The sequence below is a fragment of the Ictidomys tridecemlineatus genome, chromosome 3, assembly GCF_052094955.1.
Source record: "Ictidomys tridecemlineatus isolate mIctTri1 chromosome 3, mIctTri1.hap1, whole genome shotgun sequence".
NCBI classification, from domain to species: Eukaryota; Metazoa; Chordata; class Mammalia; order Rodentia; family Sciuridae; genus Ictidomys; species Ictidomys tridecemlineatus.
This window is the reverse complement of record NC_135479.1, coordinates 153460802-153484350: the sequence shown is the minus strand read 5'-3', so window position 1 is coordinate 153484350 and position 23549 is coordinate 153460802. Positions and strand designations below refer to the sequence as shown.

Here is a 23549-nt window from a genome sequence, read left to right as displayed (position 1 = left end):
GCCACTGCTCCCAGCAAAAACAACATCAACAACAAAAAAATATAAGAAACTAGAGCTTTCTCAATTACTCTTCAAAATAATACCATATTATTTAATACCTGCCATCACCAAACTGAATTACAATTACAAAATCCAGTAATAATCTTAGTCTTGTTCTTAATCTGCAGGCTTTTGAGAGTCAATATAACCTCAGACAATTACCTCTGATTTTGATTTTTTTAAATTGTAGTATAAATGGGTATATCACTGATAACCTTGAATGAAACAGTACAAACAGCAAGGCATGAGAAAAATAATAATAATATGAATGGTTTTAAATCTGAACGAGTTTTAATCCTGACTTAATTTATATGACTTTGTAGTTCCCATCCCAATATAATGTAGCAATGTGTCTCAGATTCTTTATTTATTACTAAAACAAACCAAATAAACATTGTATCAAGTAGTCCAGTGCGGTGATGCACTACTAGCCTGTAATCCTAGCATTTTGGGAGGCTGAGGCAGGAGGATCACAAGTTCAAAGCCAATTTTAGCAATTTGACAAGGCCCTAAGCATCTCAGTAAGATCCCTTCTCAAAATAAAAAATAAAAAAAATGGGCTAGGGATGTGGCTCAGTGGTTAAGCACCCCTGGTTTCAACCCCTGGTACCAAATAAATAAACAACAACAACAACAACAAAGCATTGTTACAACTACAGCAGGCCCCATCACATTCCTGGGTTCTGCTTCTACATAGGATTAACATATTAGGAAAGAAAATTGCATCTGAATGAACAGGTACACTGTATTTTTCCTTGTCATTCCCTAAACAATATAGTACAATAATAAATGTACACAGCATTTACATTATATTAAATATTATAAGTAATCTAATATGGAGGATATCTGTAAGTCTTAATGTAAATACGCTGCCATTTTATACAGAGGCTTGAATCACTCATATTTTGGTATCTATGAGGGGGATGGGGGGGCGGGTCCTAGAAGCAATGTTATACAGGTACTGTACAACAATTATTCCATGGTATTTTTTTAAGATACAGTAAGTGATCAGATTTTAAAATTTCTAGTAATGATTTTTATTGACATTTAAACTTTTGAGATAAGAACATTAAATATTATTTTACTTACAGATAGATGTTGTCAAAAGTGCCATCTTTTTCACAGATGTTTAGGACGTGATTTAACATTTTAGTTCCTGTTAATAATACAAACAACAAATAAGTAACCTTAAAAAGCAACCTTTAAATTCTATACCTATTTGCCAACTGAACTACTTATTGAGACCTAATAAAATTTAAGAGGTAACATTAGATACTAAGAGATAAATATAGAGCAATTTTTTATACAAATATTTACAGAGATATTTTTTAAGTGGGGGGAAAATTAGACAAATCCATGGAGGGTTTTTCAATTGAATTATGTTAGTAAACACTAGTTATTTTCACTTTATTTTATAAAAGAAATAAACTGACTTATTATATCAAAAAGATTTAACAAGGTACTTAGGCTTTGAAGGAAGGAGGGAAAGTAGGAGGGAGGAAGGAAGAAGAAAGAATGAATTACCTATTCCTAGCCTTCTGTAAGGTGCAAGACATCCTAGTGTCATGATGTAAAGTCTCTTCTGATTCTGTGAATGATCCACCCTGCAGCATACTGCACCTACAGCAATATCATTGAAATAGGCTGCCATAGAAAATATAAAGACATAAAGTTCAATAGATAAAACAACACATTTAATCATTTCTTCTAAGAGACTAAGTTGTTATTATAAGCATTAAATTTTAATTAGCTATCCTATGAATATCAATGGCTTCAAAAACCTTACATTGTCTCAGAAGGCTGTAAAGCTAAATCATTGGTAACATACAGGCAAACACTAAGTAATAAAGAATATTTAGTGATTCCATTTAAAATTCAAATACTCTCTATATTTTTTTAGAACCTGAACCACTCCATTAACCTCATTTGTAAAATAAAAAGACAAATTTGTCTTCTTGCTCTAATAGTAAAGGGTGAAGTTTAAAACTACAAATTTTAAAACAGAAATAAGGAAAAAAGCCATATCTTACCAAGTTTTGCTAGCTCGCCAACCTCCAGAACATCCTTGTAGAACTTGTCATTGTAGCTGACTGGAAAAATGACCTGGTTCAATCTCTTCAACTGTTTAATATTGTGTGGTGTTACATCTCCCAACTCGATCCGGCTACTGGAACAAACCAATATGTACTCAATAAAATATAATTAGTTTCTCATTTATAAAGATAACATATTAAATGGGTAATAAGGTTTTTTTCATGATCAACAAATCCAACATTTTCATAATGACTTCATATTCCTAAAACTATTACCATTTAAGCAAATATGGCCAGATATTCAATACCAATTTTGCTAGTAACTTTCATACAAGGGACAAATATAGTATGCAACTATTAAGAAAGCCAGAATAATATCTTACAATGAACAGGAAAGATTTCCCTGTAGTTTACTATTCAAAAAATTAGATACAACTATTGATCAAAAAGAATGATGACACCTAATATTTGCAAGAGAAGTAGTAAATGGTATTCTTAAACCTTGCAGATGGTAAATATACAGTATCTCTTGAGAAAAATTATCTAGCACAATGTACTGAAATAAGTAATCCTACTTCTAACATTTATCCCAAGAAAATAATTTGTGTAATAATTATGTGCCTATTAATTGAGAATAGTGGTCCTCCTGGGGCCATCTACTTCAAAGTTACAGTGGTGGTACTCAAAATTCACATTCTTGGACATCCCACCCCACTTTTCAGGATTAGAATCTCTGGAAACAGAATCTACACTTTGAAAAACACAAGTTCGAAAATTATCAAGAATTGGGTCCATTCTTGCCCACCCCCGCCAGAGTTCTGTTTCTATTTTTCACACATGAATAAATCTTACTTCTTTCACTCTTGGGGGGAAAAATGCAATAGTAGCATTTCTACAAAAACTATGTAATCAAAAGAACTGATTCCATGGAAAAAGGGATTAAAACTAAAGTTTCATATAGTAACCAAGTTATTTTGCCTATAAAGCTGCTAGTTTCAGATTATAAAGGCATTGGAATCTAACAGCAACGAATTGCAAACAAGTATGCTTATTAATCATTTGTATCACATTTAGGGTGTGTTGAGCAAACGACTCAACAAGAATGTCTACATTCTACCATACTTAGAATAGTAAAAAGGAAAAAGCAAAGATAAAAAAGTGTTTACTGATAATGAGACTGATTAAAGTTAAGTATGCTATATCCAAATTTCTGGCACAGAAATATGTTGTAATATAATTTTGTGGAGAAAAAAGTATATTCCACCTATATATTTAATACTACAACTTTTGTTAATATCTATAGAAAAATATCTGAAAAGGATATTTTAAAATATATAGCACAAACTATAGGCAATTAAAAAAAACTTTCTGAAGCATTAAAACTTAGATAATAGAAGCATTAAATCTTGTTTTTTTTTTTTCCTTTTTGTATCAGGGATTTAACTCAGGAGCATTTAATCACTGAGCCACATCCCTAGCCCTTTTTTTGTATTTTATTTGGAGAAAGGGTCTCACTAAGTTGCTTAGGGCCTTGATAAATTGCTGAGATTATAGGCACGTGCCACCACATGTGGCTAAACTCCGTTTTTTTTTAATGTGGTACAGAGGATGAAACCCATGCTAGGCAAGTGCTCTATCATTGAGCTACAATCCCAGTCCCAAACCCTATTGTTAAGGACAGTTATAATTAGAGATCACAACAGTGTAAAGTTTATTTATTTAGATAGAAGTCAATATGCTACACTATTTTCTTATGTTAGAATTCTCTAAGAAGTATATCACTCTGTAGTGCCCTGTTTGAAAAACATTCTCTTGCTAAGGAGTTGGAAGCAAAAAAAAAAAAAAAAAAAAAAAAAAAATCAAAAAGAAACTCAATCTTCTACTTAAGTACTCTGTATCCAGAACTCAAAAGATAGTGTAAAGTATCCTTCCTGTCATGTGACCTTCAGTCTTCGTGCCTCAATTATTTAATTTTTATTCCACTATTATGTATTACTAACAGCAACTCAATCACACTTAGATATATTGTTTTCTTAAAATGTAAGCACAAAACTTTTCTTAGCAGTCACAGTGATTTTTTTAAAATTTCTTTTCCATTTTCTGGTCATACAAATAAATATGGTATTCTCCAAAGTATCTGACAACTGCATTGAATTCTCTGTGTAAGATTCATGTCTTCTTTAAGTAGGTTTCACCTCATTCATAATAACTTCTCCTCTTAATTGAAGCATAGCTTGTTTTTTTCTTTTTTAAAACTGAAGGAAATTAGGGCTTGGGTTATGGCTCAGTGGTAGAGCGCTTGTCAGCACATACAAGGCCCTAGGTTCAATCCTCAGCACCACATTAAAAAAAAAAAAAAAAAAACTGAAGTAAATTACATCTTGTCCCAAACCCTTTCTTACCTGAAATCCACTGGGCTTACTGCCTTGCTGTCTACCATTCTTATTTTAAATATTCTGCAGATACTGATATCATGTAAAATATAGGATTCCATTAAATAAGGAGATAACATCTTACCTATACCATCTTCTCTTTAACTTCCCATAGTGCCACAAATTGGGTACAGTAATTTATTTTACATACAATATAGCTTCTCTTGATTATATTCAGAGATATCACTTAAACTACTCCACTGCATTTTCTTAAAATACAAGTCTTAGCCTCTGTATTTTAAAAGTGACTGAAAAATACATTAAGTTTAAATTTAAACAATAATGAGTAACTAAAGAACTTAGGAACTCAAGCTTCTAAATGATAAGAGAAAGGACTATAGTTTTTAAAATTTGAAGAATGACCTCTTGGCAGTTATCAGGCTTCAAGTATATTTATAATTTTCTGGATAATAACCAGGTACTTGACTTCATACATGAGGAAAAGGTGATTACAGGGCATGTCCTAGATTGAATAAAAGTACTAAAAAAAAAAAAAAAGTTTACATTAGGCTTGGCAGATCAAGCCTATATTGAAGAAACAAAACTGAATCATTACAGTATAGCAGCTTAATCTTTCCTTGCTTAATTTTTTACAAGTTTTTTTTTTTTAGGTGCATAATCATAGAAATGACTTAGGAAGTGAAACTATTCTGAGGAACAAGACCAGAAATAGTTTGACACAGTCTCTCAGTATTTTTAATATTTATTTATTTATTTATTTACTTAGTTACTTAGTTAGTCTTCGGCGGACACAACATCTTTGTTGGTATGTGGTGCTGAGGATCGAACCCGGGCCGCACGCATGCCAGGTGAGCGCGCTACCGCTTGAGCCACATCCCCAGCCCTCAGTATTTTTCTATATGCAAACATGTACTGTTTGGTAGCTGTCTGAAAAATTAATTAGATTCTTACTAGATGGTCAGAATATACTAGAAACAATTTCAAAGTGGTAACTAAAGGTACAACTGTCAGCAAAATTTAGCTTCAAATATAGTTTATTTTCATTAACATGATATGTCTAATTGAAATGGAATACTTCTGTAATCCTGATCACTTAGCTTCAAAATTATTTTAAGATGTGGATATTCTAAATATATCAGTAATATAATATCAACCTATAATTTAGCAAAGAACATGTGCAGTATTAAAGGCATAGGATAATTTCAACATAAGGGATATGTAGAAATGTCAAGAAAATGAGAATATCCCATGACTATAACAACCAAAAAGTAGAAGAGCTCCCAAAGTTTTTTGAAAGTCCCAAATCTCTATTAGAAAATTAATATACAAACACAGTTTCTAAGAACTCAGTGAATTTAAACTTTTCTTGAGTTCTTATTGTGGAAAGAAGGTAAGATGTACAATCTAAGGAGAAGGTAAAACATTAACAAAATAGTAATGGTGTATTTCCAAAACTGTAGCCTGTTCGGTAAGGCTAAAATATAAATTACCCCATGGGTACATAAGAAAGCTGATGTTGAAACAATTCTACGAGGGCCCTGCACATATTTTCTTGGTGATTTTATTCATTCCTATGACTTTAATGCTGCCTACTTCCAAATTTGTCTGTAGCCTAAACTTCATTCCAGAATTCCAAAATCTGATTCAAAACAACTCTAGGAGAAACATCCAAGTACATATACTGGAAACTAAATATACGGACCCTTCCCCCAAAATGTCTAACCTGCAGTTTTCCCCATTTCTGTTGGCGGCCTCTTCATCCTTGGCTGTGTACTGCCCTTGCCTTCTTTTAGTCTTTGTCCAAATGACATCTCAAGAAAGCTTACTTCAATACAAATGGTTTTCTTATAATCCTGACAGGCTTTCTTTGTTTTAAATAAAGATTTATATATATATATATATATATATATTTGTTAAATACATTTATTAATATACATTATATAAAATACATTTATTAAATTATATTTAGTTGAAGTTGGACACAATATCTTTATTTTATTTATTTATTTTTTATGTGGTGCTGAGGATTGAACCCAAGGCCTTGCATGTGCTAGGTGAGAGCTCTATTGCCAAGTCATAACCCCCATCCTTGACAGGCTTTCTTATCAGGATTAAGTTGGCTTCAAAGTTTGGAAGTGTTCCTTCTTTTGTAGCTTTGCTCATATTTGCTTCAGGTATTTTCAGGTTGTTAATAGGAACGTGAAGTACTCAGGACTGTTATAAACTGTTGGTAACTTGACGTCTGTATAATCTGAAACATCCTTCATTTTCACTGATGATACTTCTCATTTTAAAGTCTGCTTTAATTATCACATAGACACAGCTTTCACCTAATCAATGATGCATGGTGTATCTTCTAGCAATTAAAAAAATTTTTTTTAAACTTCCCCAAATCCTTAAAGTGCCATATAAGCAGCAGCACTTATATAGTTCAAGAGTTCGAGGCCAATCTGTACTACACATTGGGACTCTATCTATTAATAAATTAAAAAAGTAAAAATAAAAAATAAAATTTCTTGTAAACAATACACACTCAAGTCCTACTCCTTTCATCTGACAATTAGAGTATCTAGTCCAGTCAAACTCTCAATGCCATAATTAATTCAATCAATCCAAGTCCACCAGCTGACAATTTTTTTGTACCAACTATTAGTCATTTTTTATTTTCCACTTTTTTTGGCATAGAGAAATCATTTTTCTCTTGGCTTTTTTTAAACTTTAAATTCACTCTTTTGAGTGTATAGCTCTGAGTTTTGACAAATATGAAAAATCATGTAACCACTATTATACACATACATAATCATGTAGTGAAATATATAATAGTTCTACCACCCTAAGAACCTCCTACATATAACCATACCACTCCCAGGCAACCACTAATCTGTTATGTATCATACTTTGTCACTGCTATGCTACAGATTGGACCCAGGGCCACTCACATACACAGAACTACACTCCTAGCTTTATACTCTAGTTTAAGAGCATTATGAGTTGTTTAGAAGTTTCGAAGATTATAAAGTTCCATTAACATTTGCATATGTTTTTCGTGAATGTGTTTTCATTTCTTTTAATAAATACCAAGGAGTGGGAATGCTAAATTATAGGTAAGTACATGAGAATTCCAGTTGTTCTGTATTCTCACCAACACTGGGCATTGTCAACTTTAAACTTTATGCTGCTCTCATTAGTGGGTTAAGACATCTCATTGTGGTTTTTATTTATGTCCCTATATAACAAATGATATTGAATATCTTCTCGTGTACTTACTTTTTACCATGTCTTCCTTGGTTAAGTTTATGTTCAAATCTTCTGCCCATTTTTTAAAAAACTTAGTCTTTGTAAGCATCTTGTTCTCTATAAGTTATAGCTACATACATATAATCTGAGTCATGTCGCAAAAATTTTTTTCAGTCTGTGGCTTTTTTCATTTTCCTGATTTTTTTTAAAATTATTTTTTAGTCGTAGTTGAACACGATATCTTTATTTTATTTATTTTTATGTGGTGCTGAGGATCAAACCCAGGGCCTCACGTGCTAGGTGAGCACTCTACCACTGAGCCATAATCCCCAGCCCCAATTTTCCTGAATATAATGGAGTAGGAGCTTTACATTTTGGTTGAATGTCTTTTGGGAAATACTTCTCAGGGTCTTACCTAAGAAATTTTTGCTTAACTAAAGGCCACAGATATTTGATTAGTTACAAAGATATGCAACTATCAACCTCAATTCAGCTATGGAAGTGCTTATTCGGTCTCAATCCTCTTTCCTACTCACAGTCAGCCACAAGGTACAGTTTCTCTTAGTACAGATTTGCTGTTCCGGGATGTTTCCAACATGAAATCACATAATAATGTTATCTTTTACACTAGACTTCTTTCCTGTTGCATAATATTTAAGGTTTCCCCATGTTGTAGTATATTAGAAGCTCAATCCTTTTATTTCATTGTGGTATGGATATATGTAACGTTTTGCTTATCTGTCCACCAGTTGATGAGCATCTGACCAATGTGTACTTCCTAGCTGTTATAAATAAAGTTGCTAAGAATTTTGTATACAAGTCTTTGTACAGGTATATGCCTTAATTTTTTTTCCTGAAAGTGGAATTGTGGGCTGGATAGAAGGTATGGTTTTTAAGAAACTACTTACTAAAGTATAATAATGGCTCTCAAAGGATAACCATTTCCTAATCCAACGTTAACATACATTATTTTACATGGAAAAAATGTATTTTGCAGATTAAGACCTTGATATATGAAAATTAACCAAGATTATCCAGATGGGTCCAAAGTCCTTAAGAACCAGAGATGAAGCCGGGCCCCACAGCCCATGCCTGTAATCTCAGGGATTCAGGCAGCTGAGGCAGGAGGATTGCAAGTTCAAAGTCAGCTTCAGCAAAAGCGAGATACTAAGCAACTCAGTAAGACCCTATCTCTAAAACAAAAATAGGTCTGGGGATGTGGCACAGGTTGAGGATGCCCCCCAGCTCAATCCCTAATATCAAAACAACAACACCCCCCCACAAAAAAAGAAATAGAGATGACAACAGAGCACAGCAAAGAGTTCTTATGATGGCACATTGCTAGATTTGAGACGAAGAAAGAGCTTTGAGTCAAGGAATCTAGCTGCCCTTGTGGAAGCTGGAAAAGGCAAGGAAATGGATTCTCCTCTAGAGCCTTTAGAAGAAATACAATCCTGCTGTAAGAGTTTGATAGGGCTATTTTAACAAATTAACACAAACTTAGTGACTTACAGCAACAAAAAATATTTTCTCACAGTTCAGGAGATTAGAAGTCTGAAATTATGCTAAGGGCAGGGCCATGCCTTCTAGCCCATAGGAAAGAATTCTTCTAGTCTTTTTTAGCTTCTAGTGGCCCTATATATTTCTTGGTTCAACGTAGTGTTTGTTTCAACCTTCATATGGGTCTTCACTGAGTCTGTGTCCTCTCCTATTCTTAGACACTAGGTTAATCTAGTATGACCTTGACTTAATTTTATCTTTAAAGACTATATTTCTAAATAAGGTCACAGGCTGAGAATCTGGGTAGATTTTAATATTTGATGGTAACTTTTAAATCACTAGATCTGCCAACACCTTTACTTTTAGCCCAGTGAAGCCCATTTCAGACATCTGACTTCAAGAACTGTAAGACAATAAATTTGTGTTACTTTAAGCCCTGAAGTTTGAGTTGTTTCAGCAACAACAGAAAACTAATATATCACTTAAACGTTTACAAAATGGCTTCACAATTTATATTCTCACCAGTAATGTATTGGGGTTATAAACCCCCAAGTTTTCCTACATTATTTTTTTTTATTACCTGTTTCCAGTCATTCTAGCAATGTGATGTGATACCTCACTGGACATGCATTACTCTAATCATTACTGACACTGGGAATCTTTCTGTATGGTTACCAGTCATTTGTATATTTTTGGTGAAATGTTTAAGTTTTTTGCCCATGGCATAGACCTGGGATTAAACCTAGGATTTTGACAATGACTCAATTCATAAGAAATTGAATTGTCTGTCTTAAGTGAGTTAAAATATATATTCTGGACATAAGTCCTATATCAAAATTATAATTTTCAACTCCTCTGTTCCAATTGTGGCTTGTCTTTTCATTTTCTTAGCTGTATACCATAATAACCTAAGATGATAGTAATTGAAAAAATGGAGATTTTCTGCAACATCTTTGCAATCTATCTGTAAATCTACAACAAGTTTTTTTAAATTTTTTTACACAATACTTTTATTTTATTTACTTTTATTTATAAATAAGTCATAAGTTTTAAACTGTGCATCATCCTAATTAGAGAGATAAAAGTCTTGTGCCTTTTCACTCAGTCTCATCTGGGATGTGAGTCATCGTTCTGTCCAAATTTTTTACACAATACATTTATTTTATTAACACAGTGATGAGGATCAAAACCAGTGCCTTTACACATGCTAGGCAATTGTTCTACCACTGAGCTACAACCCCAGCCCAACAAGTTTATTTTTATTTTTTTTAAAAAAGGACGATGAGGCATTTCAGCCAAATGCAATCAGTGGAGTGTAGGAATTTGATGTAAATAAATCTATTAAAAGGACATTTATAAGACAGGAAAACTACAGATTAATAGTTTTAATCATATTAGCTATTGTAATTATGTTAGAAAAAAAAACTTTTCTATTCAAGATTCATAATGAACTATTTAGAGGTACAGTGAGATAGTAGGTGTAGGATTTCCTTTCAAGTGTTCCGGCTGAAAAGGAAAGTAAGGGTCAAAGATGAAACAACATGGGAATCGACCCTACTACTTTCTAGAATTTAAAGTTGTTGTTTATTGTCTGTTTTCTTTACTTTTATATGTGTGAAAATTTCCACAAAAAAACAAAGAAATACAAACACCACTCATTAAATAAAGCACAAGATATAGAACTTTGAAGTTAGGTGAGGAAAGAACAGACATGTTATTGGTGATATGAAAATTCATAAAAAAAAAAAACACTTGATGCCTCATTTATTCTTTACTGTTTAAAAGACAAGCAAAAGGAGGTAAGAACTTCAAATTTTTAACAAATAGTAACTTCTCAATCTCTAGCTGTACCAAGCTTTTACTTTGTGGGAGAAGCTGAGTAAGAGAATGAGTCTTCCATTGAAGTACAGATCTCCCTTCCAAATACCTAAACCAAACATCTGAGATATGTATGTACATTGATGTATGCACATATGCGTATGTGTGTGAGGGGATATGTGTATGTAAATATATATATATATATTCTCCTAAGGTGCTGTAGATGGAATCTGGGGTCTCCACTGGGCCCTAACCCCAGTCTCTAGACATATTTAAAACAGGAAAAAGAACACAGAAAACTTGTTACATGTCTAAGACATGAGAATATGAGATTCAGTGACATATTTTTCATTAAATTAGTGTCAAACACTCTGAAGGGAATACATTTAGACTTTTTACATGAAAGAATACCTCTTTATACATTACTTTTAGAGTTGTTTCCTTAAACACAGAACAGATATACCATAAAGAACATGTGAGTTTTAGGGGTACAACAGTAACCTATAAAGATGTTGGAGAAAAATTTTCTAGAATAGGAGAAAAATCCTGGAGAGGCAGTGTCACAAAATCCAAGAATAGATTCCTAACCCGTGTACATATAATAACCTTGCTCAAAATTCACAGTGCAAAGTTCCATCTTAGAATTTACTTTTATAATAAATCTTGTTACATAAACCATCCATTTTAACACCCACTTAAATTATAGTAGTCCTCTCTTACCTTAGGTTTTGCTTTCTATAATTTCAGTTACCACAGTCTGAAAACATTAAGTGGAAAATCGCAGAAATAAACAAGTTATACGTTTTAAACTGTGCATCATCCTAATTAGTGAGATAAAAGTCCTGTGCCTTTTCACTCAGTCTCATCTGGGATGTGAGTCATCCTTCTGTCCAATGTATCTGCACTATATAGGCTACCTGCCAGTTAGTTCTTAGTAGCCATCTTGTTATCAGATCCCAGTATTGCAGTGCTTGTGTTCAAGTATCCCTTTCTTAGTAGCCTAATAATTCATCACAAGGCCTATCATTCATGTCACTTTATTTCATCATGTAGGCAATGTATCATCTCACGTCACAGAAGAAGGGTGATTATAGTACATTAGGATATTTTGAGAAGACTACATGCACAAGCTAGGTGCACTGGAGCACACCTGTAATCCCAGCAGCTAGGAGGCTGAGGCAGGAGGAGCAACAGTGAGGCACAAAGCAACTCAGTGATACCCTGTCTCTAAATAAATACAATAAAGGGCTGGAGATGAGTGCACCTGAGTTCAATCCTTGGTGCCCCCCCCCAAAATAAATAAAAAATGTAAAAGTCCATATGCACAATTTTTATAATATTGTTAAAATTCTTGTTTTATTATTATTTTATTATTATGCCTAATTCATAAATTAAGTTTTACCATAGGTATGTACTGCATAGGCATAAAATAGCATATATCAGGTTCAATACTTTCTGTGGTTTCAGGTCATTCACTGGGGTTTTGGAACATATACCCCGGGAATAAATGAGAACTACTTTAAGAAAAAACATCCCTTATGTGTGATTTACAAAGCTGAGGAATCAGTACCAGAAATAAAGGCTATGTATGTCCAACATATCTGCACTATATAGGCTACGGTGGCCATGGCAAAAAGAATTAGAATAGGTCAATGGAAAAAGTATGCTATATGATTAGAGTAAATTTGACTTCAAATATTAATTATTTCCCCTAGTCAATTAGCACAGAATGCTACACTATAGTTCCAATTTATGTGTAACAGCAATTTATGTGTAAGAGGACCTGTGATTCAAATTCAAATCTGTTTGTCCCTGCAATGTGGGATTAAAAATGTACAATGATGGTTTGCCTTCTGAAAAGAGTTCAAGTTAACAAGGTAGACCATTTATCAGTAGTTTAAGACTTCTATTCTGTACATAAGCCTGAAAGATTGCCTAAAAGCAGAATCAAATGACCACAGCTACTGACCCAGTTTTTCTTTTTTGATTTTTAAATTAAGTTGGATGCTAAAACTTAAATGAGGATTTTACATAAAGCCTAAATTTGCAATTTCTCATTTTACTCATGTACATTACCAGCTCGTTCCTACTGGCATGGGATTTTACAACTCTTATAAAACTGAAGACAGCAATTACTAAAGGAACTAAAATATCCTAGCTCAAGTAAATTCATGTGACATTTTTTTTCTGGATTTCAAAGCTATAACTATCAAATCCCAAGTCATCTTCATATAGAAACTCTTATACTATGGATCCAACTGCAGGCAGACTGACAGAAACAAGAAAGAGCAACTACAATGGCACTCAGAATTCTCAATTAAGTCCTCAGATCTGAAATAACTGTATACATCTACAGAGCCTATTAGCTAGTAATTTGTGTCAGCATAAGACTAGTCTGCTATTCAGTCAAATCTTATAACCATAATCTTTGGGATTAGAATATGGAAATAGGAAACTTTTATTTTTGGTTTAGTAAACAAGCTAAGTGACAAAATGAGATAATGTCTCCCCATGTTTAGTACACAACATAAACCACAGCAAGCACTCAAATGTTCTGAGTGTCAATCATGCCAATGATTGCGAATTTAGAGGCATTATACTGAAAGGCCACAAGATGGGGATGATTCCACAAAAGTGGGTTTCTGTGCAAAGTATGACTTTTAAAGTTATATAGTAAAAAGTGAAAATAAAAAAAGCAAGCTCAAAACCTGTTTATGCTATCAATGAGTATAGCATACCTTGGCACAAAATTTTAACTATACGGTCACTTCTTGCACTCTTTGACCAGAAAAAACTCGCAAACCATTGGGTCTATTCCCCCTTCATTTTACAGATGATAAAAAACCAAAGCCCTGAGAGACAAATAAAATCTGTAGTTTTATAGACAGTTATCAATAAAGCCAGAATCAGACCTAGGTCTAGGAATTTCCATTTTAGTACAAGATCAGTCATATATGTTTCCTCAAAGGAGTCATCAATTCTCAAAGTGTGTGTATTGGGGAGAGGCAGGTAAGAGGTGTTAATCTTATGTGTAATGATAACGGTGCAGTTGTATAAAACTCAAAGTTTGTCTACTAGCAAAAATCAGATTATGACCATGGTCCTCGGAATAAAAAATTTCGAATAGGTAGATAATTTTTTCTTAGCTGGTAGTAATCTTGTTCTAAACTCTTGCTTTCAGTAATTACATGAAAGGGTTAACTCCTCTAGAGAATTTCTTCTTCCACAGAAAGGCCCGTTCAAAATTTCTCAAAGCACAGCTTAAATACTAACTGCTCATGGTGCCTTAACCTGTCTCCCCAGTCTTCTACCCATAAAAAATTTATTACTGCTTCTGCTTTTCCAGGACACATTATAGTATTCCATAAGCATTTATTTTTATACTTTGTCTTTTTTTCTAAACTATAAGATTTAGAGCAAGTCTCCAAATATTTCAAGGAATTACTAAATAATTTTCAGTAAATATAAGAACTCTAGCCCTTAATATTAACTGGTCAGACTCTTATCATCTCATCTAGATTTCAGAGTAGGGTTTCTCAATTTCAGTACAACTGACACTTCAGGCTAGATAATTCTTGAGTGGGAGAAGGCTTTCTTGTGCATTGTTGGATGTTTAGCAGCATCCCTAGCTATTAGGTGCCAAAACTTTTCAAACATTTATCAATAATTAGAGAGGAGTGCAGGAGGAGAGGTTTGCTCCTGGTGGAGAACCATTGTTCTACAGATTTAGCAGCATCAAAAAAGTGGTAGTATGGGGGTTGGGGTTATGATTTGGCGGCACAGCGCTCACCTAGTGGCTCTGGGTTCGCTCCTCAGCACCACATAAAAATAATAAAATAAAGGTACTGTGTCCGACTACAACTAAAAAATAAATATTAAAAATACTTATTTTTTTCATATAACAGTCGAAAAATAAGACTAGGGCTGGGAATGTGGCTCAGGCGGTAGCGTGCTCGTCTGGCACGCGTGCGGCCCGGGTTCGATCCTCAGCACCACATACCAACAAAGATGTTGTGTCCACTGAGAACTAAGAAATAAATATTAAAAATTTTCTCTCTCCTCTCTCACTCTTTAAAAAAAAGGACTAATATACTCCATATCTATACATGCATAAATCTTTAAACAAAAACAAAGTGGTAGTGGGTAGACAGCTTTCCTAATTGTTAAACTGCAAGAATCAGAGGTGTAAAAAAAAAAAAACTCAGGAATTATTTGGTTAATTGCTAATGCTAAATACACACATGGACACAATGTACTCAAGGCCTTTACCTAAAAAGAATAAATTACTCTGTGAAAAAAATTTCCATTATCATCCACATATTAAATTAGAACTCCTTCTGAGCTATGGTTTTACCTTTATTACCAAGTAAATGTTAATGTTTTTATCTCCAAATCTTAGTGTCCAAAAATGTATTCCTTAATGCTTATTGGTTATTTGCACAGGAATTTCAAAATCAACTCAATCTACAAAAAAATTAGAGCATCTACCTCTATTCATATCTGTCTTCATGAATAGCTCCATTATTCATCCAATATAGAAATTTAATTCTGATGTATCCTTATATCCTTTTACAATTCTTATTAGTTATGCTTCCTCAAATACCATCATAACCTATTCTCATATCTTTTCTCTTAGCATCATGATTCAGGCCACTATTTCAACCTTAATTTTAAGAGCCTAATGAAGGAGACTAAGTCTAGCACCTAGGAGATAGCCATCACGATGCAATGAGAATAATCTTCCTAAAACACTACATCTCTGCTCAAAATCTTTCAATAACTGTTGGGGCTGAAATTGTAGCTCAGTGGTAGAATGCTTGCCTAGCATGTGTGGGTTCCCGCCTCAGCACCACTTTGAAACAAAGACTTTTATCACTTAGCTACAGCTACTGATCTAGTTTCTCCCTACCACCCTCAACAACTTTGGGTCACATAAAACTACTAAAAAATCCCAGAATCCACTAAGCTGTTTTTCATTCTTGGCTTATTTCTGTCTTTTTTTTTTTTAACTAGAAGATTATAGATATCACATCATCTGTACAGGGATATTTTAATGATTAAATGAGAATCCATTACTTGGCCCAGTAGGAATATCAGGTAGCAGTTAAAAAAAGAGTGTCATGAGTGAAAAGGACAAGAACAGGCACAAAAGCAAATAAGAGAAAGTGGTTTAAAGAGTACACTTCAAATATGACTCCAAGGCTTTATTTCTTGGTATCATAGAAAGTCAGTGCTAAACATCAGACATATATCATAGCAGTCATGGGTAGGTGTCAAATAACAGCACCTTTTCCTGTAGTCTGAGAACTCATCAAAGCCATCAACACCTTAAATACCAACAGTAAATTAGAACTTGCACCTGAGTTAGAAACTTTGCTCATCATTGTTCAGGTTCAAGTCTTTCTTGTTAAAGAATGAAACCAAGACCCAGAGATCAAGAGTCTCATTATAATGAGCCTACTTCTAGCTATCATTTGTGGCACACTGAAATAAAACTTGGTGGCACTCTAGATAGGGCAGAGAGGTGGAAAGGGAAGGGAGGAGGCATGGAGTTAGAAATGATGATGGAATGTGATGGACATTATTATCCAAAGTACATGTATGAAGACACGAATTGATGTGAATATACTTTGTTTACTACCATAGACATGAAAAATTTTGCTTTATATGTGTAATAAGAATTATAATGCATTCCACAGTCATATATAAATTAAAAAATTAATTTAAAAAAAGAAAAAAATAGAACAAAACTTGGTGCCTTTAGTTAAATGATGTTTGTATTACAGTTAAGTTCCCTTTATATAATGAACTACATAGACTAGAAGGGGAAAAAAAAATCCAAATATACCTTAGAATTTTCCTTCAGGCTATCTGGGTCAACTGACATCACTCTTTAACAAAAATTTACTAATCTGAATGTCTCAACCTCATTTTCTACAGTGTCTTTGACTGTTTTGTAATTTCAAGTCTGCGCAATCTGTATCCCAATTAAAAACAAGATGTTTTATAAACAAATAAGTCACAAAGATATATAAATACCAGTAAAAGTATCCCAACTTCACCAAGTAATGAAATTTTCAAAATTAAATAAATAAATTTATCCATTTATCACCTAATCAGCCAAGTAAAAGTAGAGTTAAGGCTATAAGAATATGTACTCAAAACACACTTGTGGGCTGGGGTTCAATGGTAGAATGCTTGCCTCGCATGTGAGGCAATGGATTCCATCCTCAGCACCACATAAAAATAAATAACTAAAATAAAGGTATTGTGTCCATCTACAACAACAAAGTCAATATCACAATTGAAACAAAAATTTATAAAACTCTTGAATTTTTTCTTAAGTTTTTTGCAAATTTCCTTTCCCTTCTGAATTTGACCTTGGGAGAAAGAAAGGACATTCTCATAACAGGGCTAACAGTATAAACTGCTACTTTAGGAGGGCAACTGTATCAGAGCTTTAAAAAATGTATTTTTTGATCCAAAAATTTTATTCCTAGGGAATTCTCCAAAAGAAATAATTAAGGATGTTTGTCAAGTAGTTTTATGAACAAGCGTCCACTACAGCACTTAGGGGAATAAGACAAGAAGCCTCAAGACTTGAAAAACAAGGTTCTCCCTGAAGAACAACTTCAATAATAACAGGCAGAACAGAGGTTGCACTAGCTCAGGAAAGACAAATACACAATTCTGATTATGCTCCTCACCCATGGCAGTCAAGATGACTGGGACACAAGACTTTAAACAAAAACTAGGAGTGGCATCAGAATCCTTTCCCAGAGTATAAATAGCCATAAATCAACTGTTGGCCCACAACTTGAAACATTTAGACATGTCTATCATCTGGGAACTATATTGTAAGGGAAGAGATCATGTTTTACATAACTTTGGTTTGTTTATTTTTGGTACTAGGAATTGAATGCAGGGGTGCTTTACTGCTGAACTACATCCCCAGTCCTTTTTATACTTAATTTTGAGAAAGGGTCTTGCCAAGTTGCGGAGGTTGACCTGGAATTTGCCATCTTCCTGCCTAAGCTTTCAGAATCTCTGGGATTACAGGTGTATGTAACAGCTCACAACTTTGGTTTTAAGGGTCTAGCACAGCAATGTCCAAAAGAAACATAATTTTAGTTACATACATAATTTAAAATTTTCTGGAACCTACATTAACAAGCCAAACAGGAGAAATAATTTCAACATATAATAAAAACAAAACATTAATAATTTATCTTTTTAAAAAACCCTTTTCCACAATAAGTTTTTGTAGCATACCTCAATTCAGATGTTAATTTTGCTGGGAAATCATTCATTTATATTTACATTTCATGAAATCTAGATTAGATCTACATATACAAGGTGTGTCAAGCATTCTTAAAAATTGTCCAATAACTGAATTTTTAAATTTTGATTTAAATTTTTTAATTAAACTTTAAAAACTCAGTTACTCAGCCTCAAAAGGCACATTTCAGCAGCTCAATTGCCAACTGTTTCAGCTGCAATTATAATGGACTGATATTTTGCTATTGAGTTAGGGACTGAATTAATTGATAGAAAAAAATCATACTACTGAGGGCAACACAGGATTAGTCACCTGTGCACACAACTGTATAGACAGGAGGCATACTTCCTATTATACAATGATTCCATTCACAGATGTAAGCAACTGACTTTCCTATTATTTATAGTATAGTCGTACCTGATCACTAGACTAAAACAGATTTTATTTTAATTTTCTGTATTTCTTTTACACCAGGTTAGCACATTACAGATTTTTTAAAAAGTTATTTTAAAGTCATTTTTTATATGAATGTATCTCAATACAGCAAAGGGAACATTAAAAAGTAAAATATTTGTTGAAATTCAATCTCTCAACCAACAAACAACAAATTATTGATTTCACAGTAGCAAGAGTAAGAATTGCAGGTTTATAAAGTTATCAAATGCTACTTCAGCCTGACAAAAGAGCAATATAATCTTATTGACACATGGCAAAGATCACTAATTGTGTTTATGGCCCAATGATTTTTCACACACACAACACACACACACGCACACACGTATGTATGCATGCATGTATATACACATCCTATGTAACCAATATCCAGATAAAGAGAATATTTCCAGCACCCCAGAAAACTCCCTGTGCCCTTTCCTAGTCCATACACTATCAGTGGTAACTGTTACTCTAAATTCTCCAACACAGTTTCATCTCTGACTAAAGAATCTTATATTTTAATTTTATTCAAAATAGTTACTTTTTAGCTTTATTTTCTATTACATTAATGACCAATTACATTGTCGCCCCAGTCACAGCTATCTACAGCGTATTTCTTGCTTGACTATCATCTTCCCTAATGAGGAATAACAAACAGATCAAAAATAACCAGTTTATGTTAGGCACAGTGGTCCACATTTGTAATCCCAGCAATTCAAAGGAGGATCAAGTTCAAGGTCAGCCTGGGCAACTTAGGAAGACCCTGTCTTTAAAATAAAGGGGGTGGGAGTGGGCCTGGAACAGAGATGGAGCTCAGTGGTAAACATGAGAACAAGCACCACTGGATTCAATCCCCAATAGAATCCCCTCACAAAATCATACAAATATATGCCAATACAACACAATACTAACAGTACAAATAGGAAGTAAAATCAGAAAATAAGTTTTAAAAACTTAAACAACAGGCAACATCGGTAACGACGCACACTGATATGGAGTTGGGAGTCCTACAGTTTCCCATTTCTAGATATTTCTATTTAACTTGCTGTCTTGTTAGATCAATATAAAATAAAATATGTAGCAAATTAAGTTTCATACAAAAACCACATAATCAAGATCATTATTTCCCATAGGCCTTTCAAAATCAAGAGTTAAAAAACTGACTACATTGCACATAGTGATACAAGTTCTGAAACTCAGGGACTTCAACATCTTCTAAAGAATACAGTATATCTTAACTTCATTTCTTCAGCACCTTAATTATATACTAAGAAGCAACAACTTTTTTCAAGTCCCCAACTTCCTGGGAGTGAGTGGGAATAAGGACTATTCCTGTGAAGTCATCTTAAAATTTTTCATTCAAGAACACGATTCTAAGCTCCAAATCATAAGCAATAAGAACTGTGCTTAACGACTCTTAATGCATGGTTGCTGGCATAAATTACAGATTCAATAACTTTTCTCTAACACCAACCTCATTTCTAGAGATCTGCCTCCATCACAGCACACTTATTTGTCCATTTAAAATAAAAAGAGTATATTGTTTCATGAGTATATTAATTTAAAGTAGAAACTGGCCCCATTTCTATTTCCAAGAGAATTACCAGAAAGACATTACACCCTATGGAGAATGAGCTAGATTAAAGGTTTTGGATCAAAACATCCAGAACAATTTCTTGGATACTTGGCACAGTTTCAAAACTGGGAACTCTTCAGCCTCATTATTACTTTAAGAAAACACAATGAATATGTATTGAACATATGGAAAAAAAATACAAAAAAAAAAGAGTTAAGAGAGAGCACAGCATCTACACTCAAGCACTGTCTATAAGAAAACAAACAAAAAAAGAGACTCCCCAAATATGCTGAATCAAAGTAAAATAGCCCCAACTTCCTGGATCACGACCCAATTGGGAAAAATAATTTCAAGACATACAATTCAACAATGAAATGGATCTCCAGTATTTAAAGCAAATCAGAGTAAGAAAACATGCTATAGACCTAAAACCAAATAAATAAACTTTCTTGGAATCTCTTCTACACTTCAAACATAAATAGAGATAATATTTAAACCTTAATTTTAGGCAGTATGAAGTTACTCCAAAAAGTGACTTACTTCATCTTCAAAAGAGCTGCTGAATAGTTTGAATAGTTTAAGTAACTTAAAGCATAATTATAATCCTTCAACCGATTTACGATAGTAAGAAAAAAATTTTTTTTCAGGTGTCTGAGAAAGCTTTTACAAGGTTCTGTTTCTTCCTCTGAGGATTCTAAAGGCAAGCTTCCAAATACTCATTTAAGCAATTCTATAATGTAACTAATACTGTAACAGTATATAATTTAATGGCAAGAAGTCATATTATGCAAACGGAAACAGTTAAATCAAAATAATCCCTAATTTTATTCAAGAGAGAGAAAAAAAAATCGAATCTTAACTTTGTCAACCATGCCGAAGAAAGCATAGTAACCTCAGAAGCACTTAGGGGGCAATTACCAACTGCTGAAGCAATAGCTCCACCTATTGATTCACAATACTTCCTTAAACATTTTGGCACCCCAAGTCTACACTGTTTGAGCTCATTCCCCCTCCTCCACTCCCTCTGACCCAACCCAAATCTAGTTGAGTCACTAGCTCTTAATACTCATGCCCATGCTCTTTATTCCAATTCCTTCTCCCGCCAGAAGGTTCTGCACGGACCCCAAATGCGAATGAAACGGAAAGGTGTCAAAGACTGTAGTTCCAGTTGTTAAGCATGGATCTGGATAAGAGGACAACCTGACCACTGCACCAGAAATGGGCCGGAGGTGGCTCAGGCGTCCACTCCGGGGTAAGAGGCCCCAGGCGCCTCACAATAGTTTTTCCTTCTTGCCCCTACTCAGCCACACTTGTCCTTCGGACAAAATCCTAGTTTCACCACTCTTGCCACCGCTAGCCCTTCAGCCCGCCAACAGCCTTGGTCGCCTCCGCCTCCTCTAGGAACAGAGGGAAGAGAGAAGCCTGGAAATCTTCCTTCGCCCGGTCTTCGCCCTTAGTTTCTCCCCTTCTTCGCAACACTCCCCCTACACGGGCCCGGGCCCCAACACCCTGCCCGCCGGGCCCTAGGAGGCTGCCTTTCCTCACCCTTTCATCTTCCCCGCCTGCTGAGGCCGTCGTTACCACCGCTATCAACGCCGTCGTCCTCGCCGCCCCGAGCTCTCGGCGCCCTCAGCTCGGGCCACTCAACCCCACAAGCCGGCCTCCTCGCCTAGGGCACAGAGCTAAAGGGGTGACCGAGGCCGCGAAAGTCGAGGGCGGCCCTGAGTCTTCGAAGGGGGCGGGGGTGTCTCCAGCAGCCGCGCTGGTGCCGCCGCTTCTTCACACGTGCACTCAGGGCACTCAGCTCCCGCCCGCCGCCGCCGCCAGCCAGACCCGCCGCCGCGCAGTGACCTTTAACCCCGCCCCCTCTGCGCGCCGGCGCGTCCACCGCCTCGCGCGCAGCCGCACTGCTAGCCTCTACGTTCCCTCTCCCCCACCCCCACTTCGGGACCTCCATCTTTTTCCTGGGCTTTGCCTCGGGGCGTTACGCTCCTCCTCCCATCTCTTACGACACTACTGGTGGGGCTAGCTTGGTAGGCCCTGGCGGTAAAATCCGGATTTTTCTGCCCCTCCTTTTTCTCTCCCACCTCAGCAAGATAAACCCTTCCCGACCCGTTTTTCCCAGCTGGTAGTATCCAGAGTGACCTTCAAACACTCGTATCCTAATAAGGCTGTATAAAGCTGTTTCTTAAGGAAGTCCTAGAAAACTCAACTAAATGAGGTGCTTTTAAAACAAACACAGTCAACAACTGGCCGGGTAACTTGGCTACTCTCCAGCACAGCTCAAATTTTGAAATCACGTGATGGCCCAAACCTTACAGCCTGGGATTTTACCGGCGGGCCTCAGAGGGACGGAACTCCATCGCTATTTCCGGTCCCTGGCTTGTGGCTTGAACGTCACTTCCTTAGCAATGCACTTTAACCCCTGTCATCCTCGCCTTCTGAATTGCACCTTACATCACAATCTTTGTAAAAATATATGCTCACTTTTTCTTTAGACGCAAAACAAAACAAAAAAAAATATTCAAGAGATCTGCAGATCCCAGCTCGTGGGATGCAGCGCTCTAGGATGGGGAGGATGCAGGGCGGAGCTCGAGGTCACGTGACTGACTAGATCCGCCCCGCCCCCTTGCAGCTGAAGACATCCCCTCCCGCAGTGACAGAGCCTCTGGATCTGTGGTCGGTAGAGTTTCTGCACCTCGCGCCCCAGCAGGTGAGCTGCGACCGGTAACTGGCGACTGGTGGGGATTGTAGACGGGAGTGGGAGAAGACAAGGGAGACTGTAAAGAGTGGCCTCCACTGCTTGGGGTTTCCTCCCCGCTGTCACCGTGCACTGGCAAGGAGCTTATTTCTCCACATCTCTTGACCCCCCCCCACCCCCGACCCCTCAATGTGATTGTCCGGCTACCTGTGATTTGAGGTGTCCACCTTTTCCGGGGTTGAGAGTGAGTGCGGCCATTATGGTTCCCTATTTGGAATCTTTGGTGCTACAGGTAGTAGGATTGCTTCAATCTTTCCTCAGGGTCTGCAACAGCCGCCAGCCCCCACTCCCCATTCCCCAAAGCCTATTCTTTGGCAAACGCCCTCACCCGGGTGAGCAGGAAGACAGGAAAAACCCTGGAGGCTGAGACGTCTGCGGTGAAACAGGCTTGGGAGGGAATGTCATTGATATGGCCCTCACTGCAGTCACTGAAAAGCTTCCTTTCGAATGTGCTTTCTCAGTAATTCTAAGGGTTTTA

At 35.7% G+C, this 23549-nt stretch overlaps 2 protein-coding genes across 5 annotated transcripts in view; one reads left to right on the top strand and one right to left on the bottom strand.

Annotated features, from left to right (window-relative positions):
- Naa50 (N-alpha-acetyltransferase 50, NatE catalytic subunit) overlaps positions 1-22688 on the bottom strand; it is a 34350-nt gene extending 11662 nt beyond the window's left edge. For 2 of the 4 annotated variants that reach the window (XM_078044211.1, XM_078044212.1), the window contains exons 1-4: positions 22645-22688; positions 2070-2206; positions 1564-1683; positions 1129-1195 (exon numbers count right to left, since the gene is read on the bottom strand). In XM_078044211.1, the coding sequence (XP_077900337.1) occupies positions 1129-1195; positions 1564-1683; positions 2070-2206; positions 22645-22673 (353 nt within the window). In that variant the 5' untranslated portion in view covers positions 22674-22688. Of the gene's footprint in view, positions 1-1128; positions 1196-1563; positions 1684-2069; positions 2207-21855; positions 22182-22644 lie in introns of those variants that run through there. The other 2 variants (XM_040270354.2, XM_005327677.4) reach the window with 2 other exon arrangements.
- Positions 22689-22782: 94 nt separating this feature from the next.
- The window catches only part of Atp6v1a (ATPase H+ transporting V1 subunit A), a 55939-nt gene continuing 55172 nt past the window's right edge, over positions 22783-23549 (top strand). The window contains exon 1 of the mRNA XM_078044210.1: positions 22783-23023. The gene's annotated coding sequence lies outside the window, so the exon portion shown is untranslated. The remainder of the gene's footprint in view (positions 23024-23549) is intronic.